The sequence below is a fragment of the Struthio camelus genome, chromosome 17 (assembly GCF_040807025.1).
Source record: "Struthio camelus isolate bStrCam1 chromosome 17, bStrCam1.hap1, whole genome shotgun sequence".
Classification (NCBI taxonomy): domain Eukaryota; kingdom Metazoa; phylum Chordata; class Aves; order Struthioniformes; family Struthionidae; genus Struthio; species Struthio camelus.
This window is the reverse complement of record NC_090958.1, coordinates 5,584,089-5,601,684: the sequence shown is the minus strand read 5'-3', so window position 1 is coordinate 5,601,684 and position 17,596 is coordinate 5,584,089. Positions and strand designations below refer to the sequence as shown.

The 17,596-nt window shown below is 45.3% G+C and overlaps 1 protein-coding gene across 2 annotated transcripts in view; it reads left to right on the top strand.

The window, feature by feature from the left end:
* The first annotated feature begins 2,117 nt into the window (after nt 1-2,117).
* FBXW8 (F-box and WD repeat domain containing 8) overlaps nt 2,118-17,596 on the top strand; it is a 59,346-nt gene continuing 43,867 nt past the window's right edge. For both annotated transcript variants that reach the window (XM_068911226.1, XM_068911225.1), the window contains exons 1-4: nt 2,118-2,447; nt 5,903-6,007; nt 12,655-12,819; nt 13,415-13,503. In XM_068911226.1, the coding sequence (XP_068767327.1) occupies nt 2,118-2,447; nt 5,903-6,007; nt 12,655-12,819; nt 13,415-13,503 (689 nt within the window). The remainder of the gene's footprint in view (nt 2,448-5,902; nt 6,008-12,654; nt 12,820-13,414; nt 13,504-17,596) is intronic.

The window sequence follows — 17,596 nt, the reverse complement described above, 5'->3', positions numbered from 1 at the left end:
GCAACTCCGTGTCCGTTACAGGGGCCGCTGTTGCTCCACGAGCCCTTCGTTGCAGGACTTATCCCAGGGCAGCGTGGCACCTGGGTGAGAGCCTTCTCCAGCTTCCAACCAGAAGTTTATGGGAAAGATGAGCCTGTTGTGAAGTTTCTAAATAGTGGAGTTCCTCCCCAAAAGGAAGGATCAGATTTCACGTTTTTCCTGGAATCCAAAAGGCCTCTTTGTGTGTGTTCATTATCTCTTAATTGGGTTTTGTGAACTGCACAGACAGCAACATGCTGCAAAGGAGAAAACGAAGCGAAAGTAGTTGCTTAGATGCCAACAGAGCAGAACTAAACAGCAGCGACGGCAGCTGACCGGGGGAGAACAAATGAGAGGTAGAAGCGCGTCGGCACACACCACCGCCGGGAGCCAGGGCTGCGCATTGTAACGAGTTCACCCGTGCCCAGGGAGGACCAGCTGTTTTACGTATTTGGACAAGTATTACTTAACTATTTTATTTCCCCAAATGCTCTGCTGAGTTATGCTGAACACCGTTGAATGCTCGCTGCCTTTCTGATTTGTTTGGAGAATACGTGCAATGGTTAGATTTACGCTCTTCTGGGCAGCTGGACTTCCTGAAGCAGAATAGTGGTTCCTTGGCCATATTTCAGTGGTTGGCCTGAGACATCATTTGAAACATGTAGCCTTTAAGCAACAACGTAGGTTGATATTGGAGAGACTCAGAGCAAATGGTATCTCCTCCCCAAAATGACACGAAAGCGGCAGCTATCAGACTTCCTAGAGTCTCAGTGGGCTTCTTCAAGGCTGTATTTCCCCCAGGAGGTCTAAAGGACATGATGCAGGGCAGGACCATCCTCTTGCCCCCTAGCTCCAGTTAAGACATGGCCAGCAGAATGGGTTGAAGAAACGGGCTCATCTGACTCCTCCGGAGTCTGTCCTCTGGAGGCAGAGTCAAATATTTCTTGTGAGTCCAGCCTTCTCCGTGACTAGGAGAGAACCTGCTTGGCCACTTCTTTTGCTGCTTTGGGAGCGGACCTTTCTTGGGTGAAGACACTGTGCATCTTTGGCTCAGGGGTAGGCAGTTCAGTGCAGTGAGGGCTTACTGAAAGGTTCCCCCCGCCTGCCCAGGGGATGCCAGATAAGATGCAAAGGCAGCTCCGCTGATGGCCATGCTACCGAGCCGTTCCCTCCAACTCCTTAGGGTCCTGCCCAAGGAGCTCTTTCTTGTAAGCAAGAAAATGTGAGCTTAGAGAAGACGCGTCTCTGGGCTTGTCTCCTATAAACGAGGATGACGCCACGTCGTGCCTTTTCTGGTTGCCCAGTGGCAGCAAGAAGTGGAAGAAGGGGAAGTAGCTGAGGCCTCCTCCAAATCGGAGGGCAGGAAAGCTGCGTGCGTTCCCGAGCGCACAACCTGCTTTCTGCCTTATGACTAAGAGCGTTATTCAAGGGTGTATTCGTTCCCATCAATGAGGTTAGGGGTGTCCCTGGCTTCTGATCGCTCTGGTGTCTCAGGTTCCCAGAGCCCGAGGACATCGCCGAGGCTTGCTGGGGTCCTTCCTAGCTGCCCGGCTCCTGGTCGGATGACTGCCGCGTACGCTGAAACTCACAGCAGGTGAGAACATGCAGCAGCGCGCACCGACACCAGCCACGACTACGTGCCCAGCGGCGGCCGGAGGCTTCCCAGCAGCGCCAAACTGACCGGGGCCACCCTGCGAACGAGGGGACAGGGCAGAGGGGACAGGGCGGACCCAGCTCTGCGGCCCCCTGCTGACGCGCTGGGCGGGAAGGAGCGCCGGCGGCGGGCGGAGGCCCTCCTCGACGGCACCAGCCGCCAGCCGCCGCCGCCCAGAGCCGCAGCGGCGGCCCCAGGCCGAGGCCCGCTGCTGTTCGCGCTGCTCGGGGCCCGCTCGGCCGCCGCCGCCGCCCGGGCACCCGCCGCAGCGCCGAGAGCGCGAGGGGAAGGCGAGGGGCAGCTCCATCGCGCCTAGGCCCGTCCAGCGGCGGCGGGGCCGGGCGGAACCTCGGCGCGGCGGAACGGGCGGCCGCGGGGAGGCGGTTTCCTGCCCGGGCCGGAAAGGAGCCGGGGAGCGGCGGGTGCCGGACCCGGCGGCGCCGCCATGGCCGCCGGCTCGGCGGAGCTGGAGCTGGAGCGGTTCCGCCGCCGCTGGCGGGAGGAGCTGGCCGGGGCCGGGGCCGGGGCCGGGGCCGGCGGCAAGCGGCGGCGGCGCGAGCCGGACGAGCCCGCGGGCGGCGGCAGCGGCGGCGGCGGCTCCCCGCGCTCCCCGGCCCGCGGGCCGCTGGGCGCCGGCGGTGGCCCCGGCGGTGGCCCCGGCGGCGGCGGTGGCCCGGGCGGCCGCCCCCGGCGCGGCCCGCAGCCCGCCCGGCCCGGCGGGGAGCCCGCGGCGGACGGCGGCGACGACCTGCTGGGGCAGCTCATCCGCGACCTGGTAGGGCCGGCGGCGGCGGCGGGCCGGGGCCTCGGGCCTGCAGTTTAGAGTGAAAGTGTGTGGGGAGGGGTGTCGGGGGTGTGTGGGGGGGTTGTTGTGTGTGTGAGGGGGTGTCGTGTGGGGGGGGTTGTCAAGGGTGGGGGGGTGTCGTGTGGGGGGGGTTGTCAAGGGTGGGAGGGTGTCGTGGGGGGGGTTGTTGTGTGTGTGAGGGGGTGTCGTGTGAGGAGGTTGTCAAGGGTGGGAGGGTGTCGTGGGGGGGGTTGTTGTGTGTGTGAGGGGGTGTCGTGTGGGGGGGTTGTCAAGGATGGGAGGGTGTCGTGTGGGGGTTGTGTGTGAGGGGGTGTCGTGTGAGGGGGTAGTCAAGGGTGGGAGGGTGTCGTGGGGGGGTTGTTGTGGGTGGGGGGGTGTGGTGGGTGCCGTGGGGGGTGTGCGTGTGGGTGCTGGAGGTGTCAGTCTGCAGGCAGGGCGCTGGAGGGGCGCTCCTGCTCAGAACCGGAGGGCGCGGCGGGCTGTCCGCCTCCCTCCTCTGGGGTGAGGCCGGTAAAGTATCTCCTGAGCTTTAGCTTCCCATAAGCATTTTTATTTCTTTAAACCCCGCTTGCTAAACCCGTTCCTTATTCCAGTTTTTGAACCCTGCGAAATCTACTTGTCTTGCATTAGGACACTAGTGTAACGTTTTTCTGTTAAAAACACCTTTTTTTTTTTTTTGCCAGTTCAAACTGCTTGGCGCAGGTGCAGTAACCAAGGATATTCTAACTTGCTGTGCTGCAGTAGTAAAAAAACCCCAAGTGTTAACTCTGCAAACAGGTTAATTTGGAAGTAGTCTTAAATACCGTTCTGAACAAGTTAAAAGTTAGTCTGGCAGATCCTCTAAATGCAGCAGAAGTTTTATTTACAGCATAGAGAAACTGAGGGGGGAAAACCCACTTTCTCGCTTTTTGCGAGCCTCACGGTGCCTAATTACTCTTTGCTTAAAAAAAAAAAAACGAACAGGAGCAGATTAAATTTCTGTCTGCGAGGCACAAATTAATCCATTTACAGAATTAGTGCTCCATTAGGGCACGGGAGCCCAAATCTGTCCCGGAGGGGATGGGAGTGTTTGAGTTGTGGATTCCTTCCAGTAGACTTTTAGGCAGACTGAGGCTGACTTACCGTTCCCGCTCCGTATGTGATAGCGAGCACCGGCCCGGACGAGCTGCGTGAATTTTGGGGACTAGGAAGACTTGAAAGTATCTCTAACATGATGTTTGCGTGGGAGTACAATTAGTATGAACCAGTGCGTGTGCTGTCTCACGCGCCTGCGTTTCTTTGCCTTATAATCTAGGGATGTCTCATCTGTAACCAAAGTGTTAAAATTTGACTTTAAAAACTCCTACTGCTTAGTTTAAGGAAATACATGTATGCAGTTACTTATTTTTAATGGAAGAAATGTCACTCTTGACTATTCTGTCTGTAGACAGTCTGTCCTTCCAGAGATATCTGCAGGTACGTGCAGACGGACCAGGTTTTGAGGTGGTTGGTTGCGAGTCAGCTCCAGTTTGGAAGCAATATAGTCACAGTAACGCTGTGCCCGAGCTCATAAGCCCGGAGCTAACAGCCTTGCCCAACGGTTCATGCCATGTGTTTGGGCAGAGCGTTGCTCTGAAATGGTTGTACGGCTCCCAGATCGGAGCTGGGTCGCGTCTGGCCAGCTCGGGCTCCATCTGCACACGGCCGTGGGGATGTTCTCTTAGGATGCCTGTTTAGTTTTGTTTCTGGTATCCCCTTTGGAAACAGATTCAGTTTAAATCACGCAAAAGCAAACAACGTGCTTGCAAACCCACAGCAGGGAGGGGACCCAGTGGGCCTCGTGCAGGGGGCAGGAAAGGGGAGGAAACGGGGGCGTTTGCGCAGGGGAATGCCGGACAGGAAGGGTTGGGAGCAGGCGGTTTACCCCTCAGGTCTGAGTTTCAGTAACTTGAGAACAAGTGCAAGGTTCCTGCTCGGAGACTGGTGCCACCTTGCTAAAAAGAGCTAATGGGAGCGTTGCCCGTTTTTGTGCTGTCTAAACACTTTTGTCTAGTGTGAAATACCTTTTGCATTAAAAGTTTGCACACAACTCTATCATACGATAGCTTCCCTGCGTAGCTGTGCTTTAAGTAAGCCCAACCACCTATTTTTACCACGGCATTAGCACTGCAGAGGTGCTAGGTCTAGGTTTAAGTGAGCAGCTGGCAAGGAGCAGTTGCAGAAGAGAAAAAGCAAAGGTACCAGGGCTCGGGAAGTGCCAAGAGACACAAGGTGATGGTGATTTGCCCAGAATCTGCCCGACTTGCAGATAGCAGACAGTGGGGACGTGGTTTGGTAAGCTGGTTTTGTGCATGAGGATTGATGGAGAAGGATCAGGCGGTCTGAAGCGCCTGTGATGGGATACAGAAACCTGGAAAAAACACTAGAGAGCAACATTTCAGAATTAGTGACTTACAGAAATATTCAGAACGGACTGATTTTGCTCTCTCTATCTAATACGCTGTAAAATACTTGGAAGCTCCAGGCAGAAATGGGGGAGAAGGCAATCTTGATGCGATGACTGCAGGAACAGGATTTAATAATGCTGTAACTGCATCTTTCCTAGAGGGGCTTTTTGTTCCGTCTGTGCTGCATGTATCTGTTAAGTACAGGCGATGGATCCTCTGGTTTGAAAGTGTTTATGTGATACTAAGTCAGCTGAAGCAGCAACTCTTTCAACACGTTTCCTATAAAAAATAAATTGCTATGTTATTGATGAAAGAAATAGAAAACAAACTAACCTCATCTCCATTCGGTTTTATATCAAAATATTAGTACATTTTCCATGCTCCCTGTTTAAAATCTCGTAAGTTAAATGTATAATGGTTATATAAAGTGCTTCCTTGTTCAGTCTTTTTGACACTGAGACCTCAAGACATTATTTTACTAGAACTTGTGTCATGTTTTTCTGGGTCCAGTATCTGCAGGAATCCTGCGCTCGTTAAAGGATAAAAGGGCTCCCTTGCTTTAGAGAGAAGGAATACAGTCTTTGCATGTGTTAGCTGTCTTCCCAACAGCTGGTTATTTCATTTGGACTTTTGCATCTGCTTTTAGACAGGAAATCTCTGTATATTAATAAACGCTTCGTACTGGCTGCTATCGGCAGATCAGTGTCATAGCTAAATACAATAGAAGTGCTGTTTGGGTGAATTAAGACTTGGATTTTCTCATGTTTACAAGCTTTTTGTCCCAGAGGAGAGAAGCTTGGGTACCTTCATGCTGGCATGATTTGTCTGATATCCTGCTGTAACAGGTTACTAGGGGGAGGAGGAGGGTTGCTTCTGCCTTTCCTTAGGGCACTGTGATGGCACTGAGGATACAGTGTCTTGTCTTGATGCTATTGTAACTTTTTCTATCCTGTTGTGTATTAGAGAAGCCTAACCACCTCTTTTTTCCCCCCCCTCCAGAATGAAATAAATGAGGTTCCGTTTTTTGATATCCAGCTGCCCTATGAACTGGCGTTGAAGATATTTCAGTACCTGGGTAAGGCTGAACTGGGAAGATGTGCTCAGGTAAGCACTGTGGACGGTTTACTTCTCTGATCCCACACAAAATTAGCAGAAGTATTCAAGCCACAGTCAGGCACTTTGATGCAGGGAATATGTGTGGTCACCGCAGTGGCTCAGCTGATTGTGCTTTTACTTATTGGAAACACTTCCAAAGCTGAATATTGAAGAATATTAGTAAATGACCTGGATTTGTAGCTTGCAGCTGAGTACAGTTTAACAAAATATTTGTGGCTTGGACACAACTGAAATCTCAAAACTTTAAAAGAAATGCTTGCCCAGATTATTTGATTTGAGTGAGCTTATTCAGCAGCAAGTGAGAATCTTGCTGCAGGATTCGGAATTCAGACCTTTACAGTGCAAAGACCATGGCAACAAAGCTTTTTTTTCTTTTTTCCTTTTTCTTTTGCAGTGCATGACATAGAAAGCTGACAGATGATATAGAAAAAAGTAGAGCAGTAACTTTTTTGTCCTTAAAGACTTCAAGCAGGGCTAAATTACTGAGTGACTAATGTTAGGCTTTTTTTTTTTTTTTTTCCCTCCTCCTGGTTTATATGTCCTTGGTGATATTTTAAGGTAATGCTTTCACCAGTCTGTTCTCAGATGTGGTCTGTCATTTATGCGTAGTTTTAAACTGCCTCCCTAAGTACATACACATGCATGCAGTGGCCTGACTTCAGCCCACACTATTGAGCCTCTTATCTCCTTTCTTTGCACCCTGAATGATGAACTGCCTCTCTTAATGAGTCTCCAAAGCAAACTTAACTGGCAAGCGCCAATTACCCTGTGAAATAGGGCAGGATATTGTGGATATTCATTGCCAGCTTCTCCCATGACCACTGTTCAGTGTTTCAGGCCTGGTGTTCTTTGAATACTTATGCATTAGACACATCTTGCAACTTCGCAAAAATCCTCCCAAACCAATTCCTTGTATTACACCCAAAAGCTCCCCTTGCTTGTAAAATAAAGAAATCTTAAATGTAATTACAAAGTGATAGGGTGTAGCTTTGTTGTGGATGGCAAACTAGACACAGGTAATAACGAAATGGCACGAGGATTGATATTAAATTGGGTGTTGAATGTTCAGTACGTATAAGTACTTTTTATAAGTTTTTTTATTTAGTGTTAAATAGGTATGGGGAGCCATTACTTAATTACTTACTAATGGCTTTTAGAAACAAGGACTGTTAGAAAAATCCTTTCTGTTGCAGGGGAAAAAACAGTAGAATTATTTTTTCATGAGCTGTCTGGAGGACTGTGAAGCTTTTGAATCTGCTGGAGTTTGTCGTTTGCAGATACATAGATACAATCAGAAAAGTGTACATACCTTGAAATGAAACAGGGTTGCATTTTTGGAGTGAATTACCTGAAGATTATTCTGTCTTTATTTATTTATATTCTCACACATGATTGGTTTACCTCATGGCACAGTAAAAAGATTTGCTACCTAAAGGCTATTCCTTTTCACTCTACTGGGGCTACACTTGATTTCTGTCTCATGCATTGTTTCTAACTTGAACTTGTTCTTTTAAGATTTTTTTTTAAACACTTGAAAATTTTTCCACTTAGAGAATTTTCCACATTTCTCATGTACCTTCTAAGACTGGGTCAGTTGGTCCTGGCTGGCAGCTGACAGGTAGCTGAGCAAACGCCCAGTGTTTTACAAAGCTTTCTGAATGAGATGAATATCCAAGGCTTTTAGTGCAGAGCTGGCTTCTTTTTAAGTGTTCAAATAAAAAGCAAAGCAATAAAAATAAATACCATTTTCATTTTTCTCTTGGTGATTTTGTTTTTGAAGCGGGGGGAAGCCCTCTTTTGTGAAGTGGAAAGCCCTGCTGCTTTACAGTGTTATCGTAGAAAGGTTTTTTTTATTAAGGCGCCTTGGGATTTTAGTGGAATTGGGCTAGTTAGTGGAATTGGCATCATGAACTATGCGAGTGCCTTTGGAGAAAACCTATTTGCTTAGTTCTTCATGCCAAATTGGTAAGCGGCTAACAGTAAAGTAGCCCGACTGCTGAGTCTCTTTGAGATTTAATCACACCACAGCCTGCTCTGGAGAACTTTAATTTCACCCTGATATTTCCCTCTCCCTCTCTTCCCCACAGCTTTTCTTTAATTTTTTGGAATTAGGATTACAAAACACAAGCTATCCGTATGGCACTTGCAATACTAGAGCCGTGTGCAGCATGTAAATTAATGGTGTTATCAGTTCCCAAGCTCTGGTGGGTTCGCAGTAGTTGTGCGATATTCGCAGTAGTCGTGCGCAGTAGTATCCAGCTGACCAGTACTTGCTGATATCCCATGTTGGCGGTGGGAGGGGGAAAAGGTATCCGGGAGTTAATGTGTCAGCAGAGCAGTCCGGAGTAACAGCAAACCTAGCCGTTTTTCGTGCTGGTCCTTGTGGACAGCTATGAGTGCCTTTTGAATTCCAGCCTGACCATTGAGAGAAAGATCTAGGATGTGAGCTGCTCTTTCCTAGCTTCTGCAATGAGTGAATCTGAGAACAGGCTCTCCTTCTTCATCGTCATGACGCGTGGCAAAAGAAAAATGATCACTTGGGAAGCTACAAGTATGACAAATTGAAGCAAATTAGAAGTTCTTGTGTTACTTGGTGCTGATACTGCAGACATCTGCAATTAACTTCGCTCCCAGTCTTCGGATGTGGCCTTTAAGCGGTCAGCTTTGTGGCAAATGTCTCTGGTCTGCAAAGTTCTCTGCATGCTTACAGTTACGTTACTACTTTCTGGTAAATACTAAAGGTCGCATAAATCACAGTATGCGATGTGAAATAATTCTGGGCAGTAAGTATTGAAATCCTGTCAGTGGTAACGCTAAGTTTTCTTTCTAAAGAGATCCGTGGGAAATTGTCCTTGAAGTGTTAGCATTTTCATCTGCGGGATAGTTTAGAAACATTAACCAACACAGCAATTATGAATATGTCCAGGACAAGGGAGACACCGCTTCAGGGAATTTAGGAATGAATTGTCTTGCACGGATCAGGAATTTCAGATGCTTGCCTTGATGGCTTTTGGAATTGTCAAACTGTTAGGTGTTTGGTGTTTAGAAATAAAAAAAAAAAAAAACTCAAGTGTTTTTACCATACTGTTGCATTGTGGTTGTGTATTGGTATAAATAATCATCCATGCTGCTCATAATCTCAAAAGAAAGCAGGGCAACGGGTGGCCCTGCTCAGGGGCTGAACTCAGGGGCTCAGGATGAGACTTAAAATAACATTAAGGCTGCAAATGGAAAAGATGACTAGCTTCCACATGGTAAATGTACATCTGAATGGCTTTGGATTATATAATATTTGGAGCTAAATATTGCACTGAATTGAAAGTCCAGATGTTTGTAACTGAGGACCCTGGATTCCCTGGCTGAACCTTGGTAACAGCTTTGTGTGAAAAGGAAGAAAGTAAACCTAACGACAGTTATCAGATGGGGAGGGATGAGTAAACCTTCGTTAGGATTTGGACCGGTTAGTTAAGATAGGATTAGAAGAATTTGGGATTTGATGGAAGAGGTAGTTTTTTTTGTTTCTTTTTAGTTGTTTGTTTTTGTTTAAAAAAAAAAAAAGCAAAACCTATGTCAGCAAAAGCCTTTGAAGTCTTTCAGAGGATTATTGCGTGCTGACCTGCAAGTAGGGAATAGCATCGCTCCTGCGTGGAGCGCAGGGGGAACTGAAGTTTCTTTGCTGAGGCCAGTGAGAAATGCAGTAAAAAGATAAGAGGAACACTTAAGACGAAATTAAATTGGAGACTCTGCAGCTATGAACAACTCTGTGAGATGTTGTCATTGATCGTTGCTGGAGATTGCGTGCGGCGTAGTTTTGGAAATGATTATGTTCACAGCTCCGTAAGAGCTTTGCGTGTTTCAGCTGCTCTTCAACAAGCTGAATGTATGGGTGCATGTAAATAAAACCATAATACCCTGGCTTTCAAGGCCTCACCTGAAACTCTAACTCAGGCAGATCTAATAAAGCTGACTTTGAGCCAATGGCCACTTTTAATGCAGCGGCTCACAGTGGTGTTGTAAAGTGAAATGCTTGAGACACTTTTATTAGAGGTTTCTTGCGGCTGAGGCTCGCTCAGTGCGGCTTTTACTGGGGCTTGTCATGCCAGTTTTGGTGCATTAAGGAAAGGCTGTGTTAGGGACCCTTTGGAAATTTGTGCTTGTAAACCAGCAGGATTCAATGTAATTTGATTTAAAAAATCAAAATGGGGATGGGCTCTCTATCCCCCTTGAATGTTTGTTCCTGAAAGTTGAAAAGGCAGTTGAGATTTTATGTAGTCTATTTTTTCTTTTTTACCGTCTTTACACAATGCTTTTAAGAACTTGAAACCAAAAGGGTCTCTTCCAAATGCAGTTTTGGCAAACTCCAAGGGTGGGGATGTAAGGGGGTTATTTGCCGCTTTTTTTAAGCGGGGCAAAACTTGGCATAGTTTGGTTTTGTTCACTTGTGCTCGTGCATTAGCTCGCCTCCTCGATGTCAGCAGAAGTCTCTCTTGAACTTCCTCGATACGTCCCTATAGGGGCAGGACCATTAAAGGCTGAAGCCCCTAGTTTTTTACTGCCGCATGTAACACTGTGCAGTCCGGAGCTAGAGAAGACTGTGCTGTTCCTGCCCTTTGTAAGAAACATCATTTTTATTGCCCAACCCCGGCTGTTTGCCTTGTCCGATGATAGAAGGTGACTGTATGTCTGATAGTTTGAATTGAGGTTTTTTGGCGACTAATCAGATTATTAGCCATGCTGCACTTGGATGTTTCTGTTTAAGGGAGCAGCTCTTGGAGCTGATATCTTGTGGATATTGAACCTTGAAATTATCTGCAGGTTACTCAGCCCATACCTCCCTCTGCCCCTGGTTTTCCCCCTTGTCGTGTAATGTATTCTCTGAGTATTGTGAATGTTAAACTCTTTTTCTGGAGGAAACTGCTCATGAGATGCATCTTAAGATGCAATTCTCCCTAATTCCTGATGGGATTTTGGTTTGGAAAGCAATAATGTTACATGTGTATCTTTTTCTAAAAAGACCAATGTGGACAACACAGTGCAAGTCAAATTGCTCGGTGCTTCGTAAAGTTTTCAGGGCAGCTCCTACTTCTGTGCAATCGCTAGGTGCTTCATAAAGTTGCCAAGAGCAGATCATACTTCTGTGCTTTTCACTGCGGAGCGTACTGTCCTGCTATTGGGTTTGAGAAGAGTGCGCGGGAGTGAGAAGAAGCTTTGGGGCGGCGTTTTTGCCCTTGCCACACGTGTAAACGTCTTTTGTGCTTACCTGAGGACACAGGGACATATTAATGCCACTAAGCTGCTTCCTGGACCTGCTGCTGTGTCCACGCAAGGCTGCGGGTGTCCAGTGCTGGCTGGTCAGCCTTGTTCTGCAAGTCCGTTCTGCAGGGCAGGTTAGACCTGCTCTTCCAAGTCATCAAATAGAAAAGGTTAGAGATTGTGTCACTAACTCCCGAGATTGCTTGACTTGTATATAATGGGGCTTTCTAACCTCTCTCCAAGCCTCACTGCACGCTTTGTTACTCCGATGGTTTGTATGTCGTGTAGGGACTTTCTGCAAATCTGTGCCAGCTAACACTGGAAGCCTTAAAAGCTGTGTTTTTGAGAAGTCTGACGCAAGGTGTGCGTGGTAATTATAAAAGGCGGAAGAGAATAATACTATAAAAGAACAAGTAGTTTATTTTTCACCATGCTGTGCCATGTGCTACCTATGTGTAAAGGTAGAGCCAAGGGCAAATAATTAGGAAAAAATGATTCTGAGAAGTTTGTAGCAATATGAGACTTAGCTACTTGGTGTAAGCTTGTGACTGAAACAGATATTTGATGCTTAGTTATAAGTCGCTAAAAATGATGTCAGTCTGCAAAGCTTTTTTAATCTTTTGGAGACTGTACAACTGATTACTGCTTTCAATGGTAGTAACTTTCATTGGTTACATCTGTTTTTTTTAAATTAAGAATTACAGAGAACAAATGCTACTTAAGTAGGCTCTTACCTCTTGAATCTTTAATTCTAAGCCCATAATTGATTATGATGAAGCAGTTTGCTCTGAAATGGACGGCAACTTGAGGCTCCTCACAAAACTTAATATTTCATTCCTATTTATGCATGCTGTAATACAATAGGTTATAAATCACTAATGTCACACACCTAATCAGGCATTGTCAGCAGGACTTTAGAGATACGGTGATGTGATCTGGGAGATTTTATTAGCTACAAAAATGAAAATAAATTCATATCCATATTTTTACTCTAAACGTACAGTTCTGTTTTAACTTTTTTCTTGCTGCTTTTCCCTGCAAAATTTTATTGTACAGTCCTATTTCAGGTTAGGACTGTGGCCACTAAACGCAGGTATCCATGTTACGTGGAGTTTTATCGGGGCAGAATCTAAGTGTTTTGACTCATTTCTTCTGAAAACAATTGAAAAAACCTGACCGTTTTGTTAAAGAGGGGGCTTTCATACTGCCAGTAGTATAAAGGGCAAACAAATGTATTTGGATAAAAATTTAGCCTTAGTACAGGCCTCTTTGGTGTTATGTATGTATACTGTATATTATTTAATATAATATCTATTTTTTCTTTATATTTTTATACAGTACTTATCTATATATATATTTGTAAAAGTGAATTTGATTTGTAGGTCAGCAAGACATGGAAAGTGCTTGCAGAAGATGAAGTGTTGTGGTACCGGTTGTGCCAGCAGGAAGGATACCTCTCAGATACCAGCATCTCGGATCATTCCTGCTGGAAGCTCGCCCTTAAGGACTGCCGGGCCAAAGAACGCACTCTGAGAACCAACTGGAAGGTAAAAGGGAGAGGTTTCATTAACGGGATCCAGATGCTGTAGAAAAATGGGGACCTGGTTCAAGCAAGTGGCAGTGAAGGGCTGGTCTTTTCTGGCCTGGCTTCTTTTTGCCAGTTAAAAGGGGAAAGTTGCTGAGGCCCCTGCTGTAATACTCCCCCCCACCCCCCCCAATGACTGATTACTTTGGGGATGGGTCTTTTTGTTTGCCATGCTACTCCGTTTACTCTGAGTTTGGGGAAAGAGCAGTGTTTTTACTTCAGCCATCCCTTAATAGTAACATTAATCCTTTAAGATGAAGGCTTCTCAGCTGTTTAAATATCCTGACTAAAAGAAAACTATCATTTTTTTTGTTGTGATTGTTAAGTTTCTCTGCTTTATCTTAAGGTTGTGAATGATTATGCAGCATGGTAGCGTCTTTATTTTTTGTCTGTGAAAGTTGCAGGAGGAAAGCATAAGCTAGATGGCTCTTCTCTCTGAGCTGCACTATGACCTATCAATAGCAATACTAAAACTCAGAGTTTTCTATGAGGAAGCAAGTGAACTTGGTAGATAAATGTGTTGTAATAGCAACGGTGTATCTCGTCTTTCTGTGCAGAACCACATTGGTGCTGTGAGCCAGCTGCAATATGAGCTGGGAAGGATTCTTTGTGATGTCCATTCCTGTGATGGAGTTGTTATTGCTGGGTAAGAATGAAGTTACCTAATGCTCATTTAATCTTTTTCACTTGAACTCTCGCATGTTGCTTTTGACAAATTCAGAAGAAGCACCAGATTGAGGCAACAAGAGCAAATTTTTCCGACTTTTTTCTGGGTGCGGTACATTTTCCTTAGTTGTGGCCATCTACAAGTCTTCTCAGCAATGCACGTTTTTATTGTACTGTTTAAAAGCTATCTTTTGTAAGTATATTCCCTGTAAAAACTATAGTATTTTCTGATGACATATATCCATTGTTTTGTTGTGAAGGCACCCAGCAAGTGCTTAATATTGTACAGACCTGTTGGAGAATATACATTTTCTTCATAAAAATTTTTTGATCACAAAGATGCATTTGTGTCCTGTGGCAAGATAGCTTTAGAAGGACTGTTATTTTTCTCCACTATTCTTTAAAAGATAAGCCTGGAAAAAAAAACCCCAAAACTCAAACTCCTCTTTTCCTAATATTAAACTTTGTCAGGACCCCGATTTAGTGTTAATTATTCACTTGTCTTACACTGTTAAAATACTGTTCGAAGAACCTCCCAAGCTCTTGGAAGAGGTTTGGCTATCTTGATAGATGCAAGACCTTATCGTAGTCTGCTTGATTTTTACAGGCTCGGTAATTATTAGCCCTTCAGAAGAAGTCACGCTAGCAAATAGGAATGATATCATCATGGGGCAATCAGAGGACATTGTCCTCTAACATACCAGAGCTCCATATTTTATGGTAGCACTTCACGTTAATGGTATGCTTATGCATTGTGGCATTAGAGAAAACTGCCTATAAAATACTGGAAAATTCACTTACTGGTTATTGGAAAGGTGGCTTGAAATGCATCAAGTGTAGAGGACTCCCATGCAGAATTAAATGCTTTTGAATGCTGTTGGCCACTGCGAGGTGAAATTGAAACTGGAAGACAGCAGGAGTGAAAGGGGAATTTTAAGCTTTATTATTATTATTTTATTAGGTGCTTTTCCACTTTTTTCACTTACACATATGGAGGTCTCCCTTTCTAGTCTTTGCCATCTTGTTCTGTCCCACTGACTGTTGCTTCTCCTCCTGTGCTTTTGATGAAAAACTTTTGTTAATTGTAGTGGATTGGGTTATAGCCATGAAAATGCTGCTGCTGCCAAAGCGTGACCTCTTGAGAGGCAGTGCCACACCGTGGTTAACCTGTACAGTGGGCACGTGGGAAGACGCTTGAAAAATTACGTTGATTCTTGCCAGATGTGCAGAATTCCTCGGACTGCAGAGGCTGAGGTAGGACGTGGCAGCTCCTTGACTGCTGTGGGCTGCAGCTGGGAACCAGCTCTGCATTTAGCAGCCTGACTGTGCCCTTCAGCTTGGGCAATGTGTTTCCTGGCCTTGGCTGAGGCTCTACGCTACCGTATCTGTTCCCCTGTCCCTCCTGTACTTTTTTGGGCCAGAAACCCCAGTTGTCTCCTCATTGCTGCCAAAATCTCTGGCTTTTCTTTTTCCTCATTTTCCCCTCTGTGTTTTTATCCAAACATGCAATATAGAGAAGCTAGACAGAATAAATTTAATTTTTAAGGAATTAACAAGCCAAGGTGATTAAGCCCTGATTTTTAAAGTCAAATAGTCCATATTTTCAGTGTAGTGAATCACAGAAGCCAGGTTTATGCAGTTTCAGACCGTCTTTTTTGGGTACTGGTCCCCCAGTTCCTCCAGTAGCTTTTGATTCTTTTGGTCAGCTTACTTCAATTTGGCATGCTGAAGAGAGTGGGCACTCTTAAAGACTTTAAGTTCCGATAAGGTTCACTCAAAGTCTTCAAGGACTTGAAGTCTTTAAGAACACCAACTCTGTCCCTTAGGAAACAGATGTTATAGGTTCCACTCAAATTATTTCATTTTTTTTTCCTGCAGGGTTGTATCTTTCTTCAGGGGCAATTGAAGTGTCACATAGATCTGAGGCTCTTGCTGCAAAATATTCTAATGTACAGAAATATATGGGGCTTGGGCAGACCTCTGCTGAGAGTGTCCTCAGTTATGAGACTTGCTCACCTTTCAGTTACCTTTAGTATTCTCCCTTCTCTGGGAAAATGAATTTTACTGCTGAAGTGTCCTTTTATGAAGCTGTGACCGTACATTTGAAAAAATAGTGTGGAGAAATCAGATTCCAGTTACTTGACCTTACTCGTTTAGTAAATGAAGCCTTTAGAGTATTAGAACCCAGAAACTGTATTCCTTTTTTTGTTTTTTGCTTCTTGCCCCTCACTGCTTTGGTAGCTTGAGTTCTCTGAAAGCGTCTCTTAAATTTCTGTTAACAGAAGACCATTCTGCGAGTCTTGCCAAAAAGAAAATGAATTTGTTGTCTGCCAATGACAGTCAAAGTCTGCAAGACAGTAGCACCTCCCCTCCTCCAGTATCTTACATACCGTCCAACTAATTTAAGAACATGCAGCTTTCAGAAAATACGATTGCTTGTACTATTTTAAAAAGCTGAAAGCATGTGCTGCCTCAGGTGTCTTCAGCTTCCAGTACAGGGCATTGTTTTCCTGACTGCCTCCCTTTTATGATCATCTACTCTTCACAACCAGAGAGAATGCAGTTTGAAAGACTGCAATTTCCTATTCATCCCCTATTGAATAATATATTTTTATTTTGGTAGGTCTTTGGCGTGGTATACAGATCTTCTAACATGTGGGGGGGGGGTTAATTGCAGTATTTTTGTACAAGTGTTTTGATTATATCTGCAGTAGTAAAAATCAAGCAAGATAGGCTTAAATTTGTAACTATAACTTCCAAGGGAATTAACAGTTTGTGCAGGGCAATGCCTTGTGTTCGTTCTGTGCAGTTGCTGAGTATTTAGGATAGGTAGATTGAAAGAAAAAAGTGTGGGTAAATGCGTGTGTGTGTGTACATATATATATGTATCTCTTAATTCAAACATCACCCTCCCCTTTCTCCCCCAGCTTATAGTATTGTACTTAATGGCATTGTGCTTTCAAATTTGTCTTAAAAGTGTAATGAATCTAGTGATCAATATCTGGTTGCTGCATTCTTTCAGTCCTGAAGAAGTAATTTAATAGCTGAGGTTAACAAAGTCAATTTTCTTCTCGGTATAAATATCAATTATCTGCTGCAGTTAATGATTATGTCTCCAGTCTTGCAAACACTTATGTGCTTAGCTTTATGTGTGAGTAATCATAGATTTCAGTGTGATGGGCCATGCATGACTTCGAAAGACTAGGATGTCAGTGGTGATCTTTAATTCTGTATATTGTATTTCCTGGGGTTTTCTAAGCAGTGACTTGTGGCATCATTTACCCTGTTCTTCTATAGTCATGGTTCTGCACTGGAGAAAAATAGGGCCACTCGCTTTTTAGCAGGTTTTTGCTGCCTGACTTTGGGGGGGAGCAGCTGCAGCGCTCTGGCTCAGCCCTGTCGGGCCAGCCAGGCGTCACGTTCTGCCTTTATAGCTGCAAACTGCGGCGGGGGATAGCAGCTGCTCCCTGGCTTCAGGAGGCTCGACTCAGGATCTTGGGAGAGCAGAGAACGGTTAGAAAAAGGAGGAAAAGAGGGGGAGAAAAAGGTTCTTCCGGCAGAAATGCAGGGGCTGTCGCACACTTGGGATCTTGAACCTATGCTCTAGTAGATCTGATCCTGCACACTTCATTGTAGTGCCTCAAATGCTGCAGAAAGTGAAATAATATGCCTTTTTTTTTTCAGCTGCTATAGCTGCTATAGAGGTTTTCTTAATCCTTCTGAAAAGGAATTTGTACAGGTTGTGGACGGACAGGATGATTTACAACAGTGGCTATGAAGCGTACTACATAGAAGAGGCATAGCCTGAACTTTATTAACTTCTAGTAAGGAGGTAAAAATGAGCCGTACAGGATTAGCTCTTCTTTAAAGAAACGCCCCTATTTTCTTGCGCTCTACTATGTTTTCTCCATCTTGCTGCCAAAGCTCAGCCAGAAGATGGCAGAATATCAAAGATTGATTAAGTGCAACTTGAGCTGTGAGTTGAAGGTGGCTGCTAGCAGCTCCTCTTTCTGAGAGCCTTGCGTTTGCTGTCTGACATCAGATAATTCAATCTGCCCTGCATGTGGAGCATC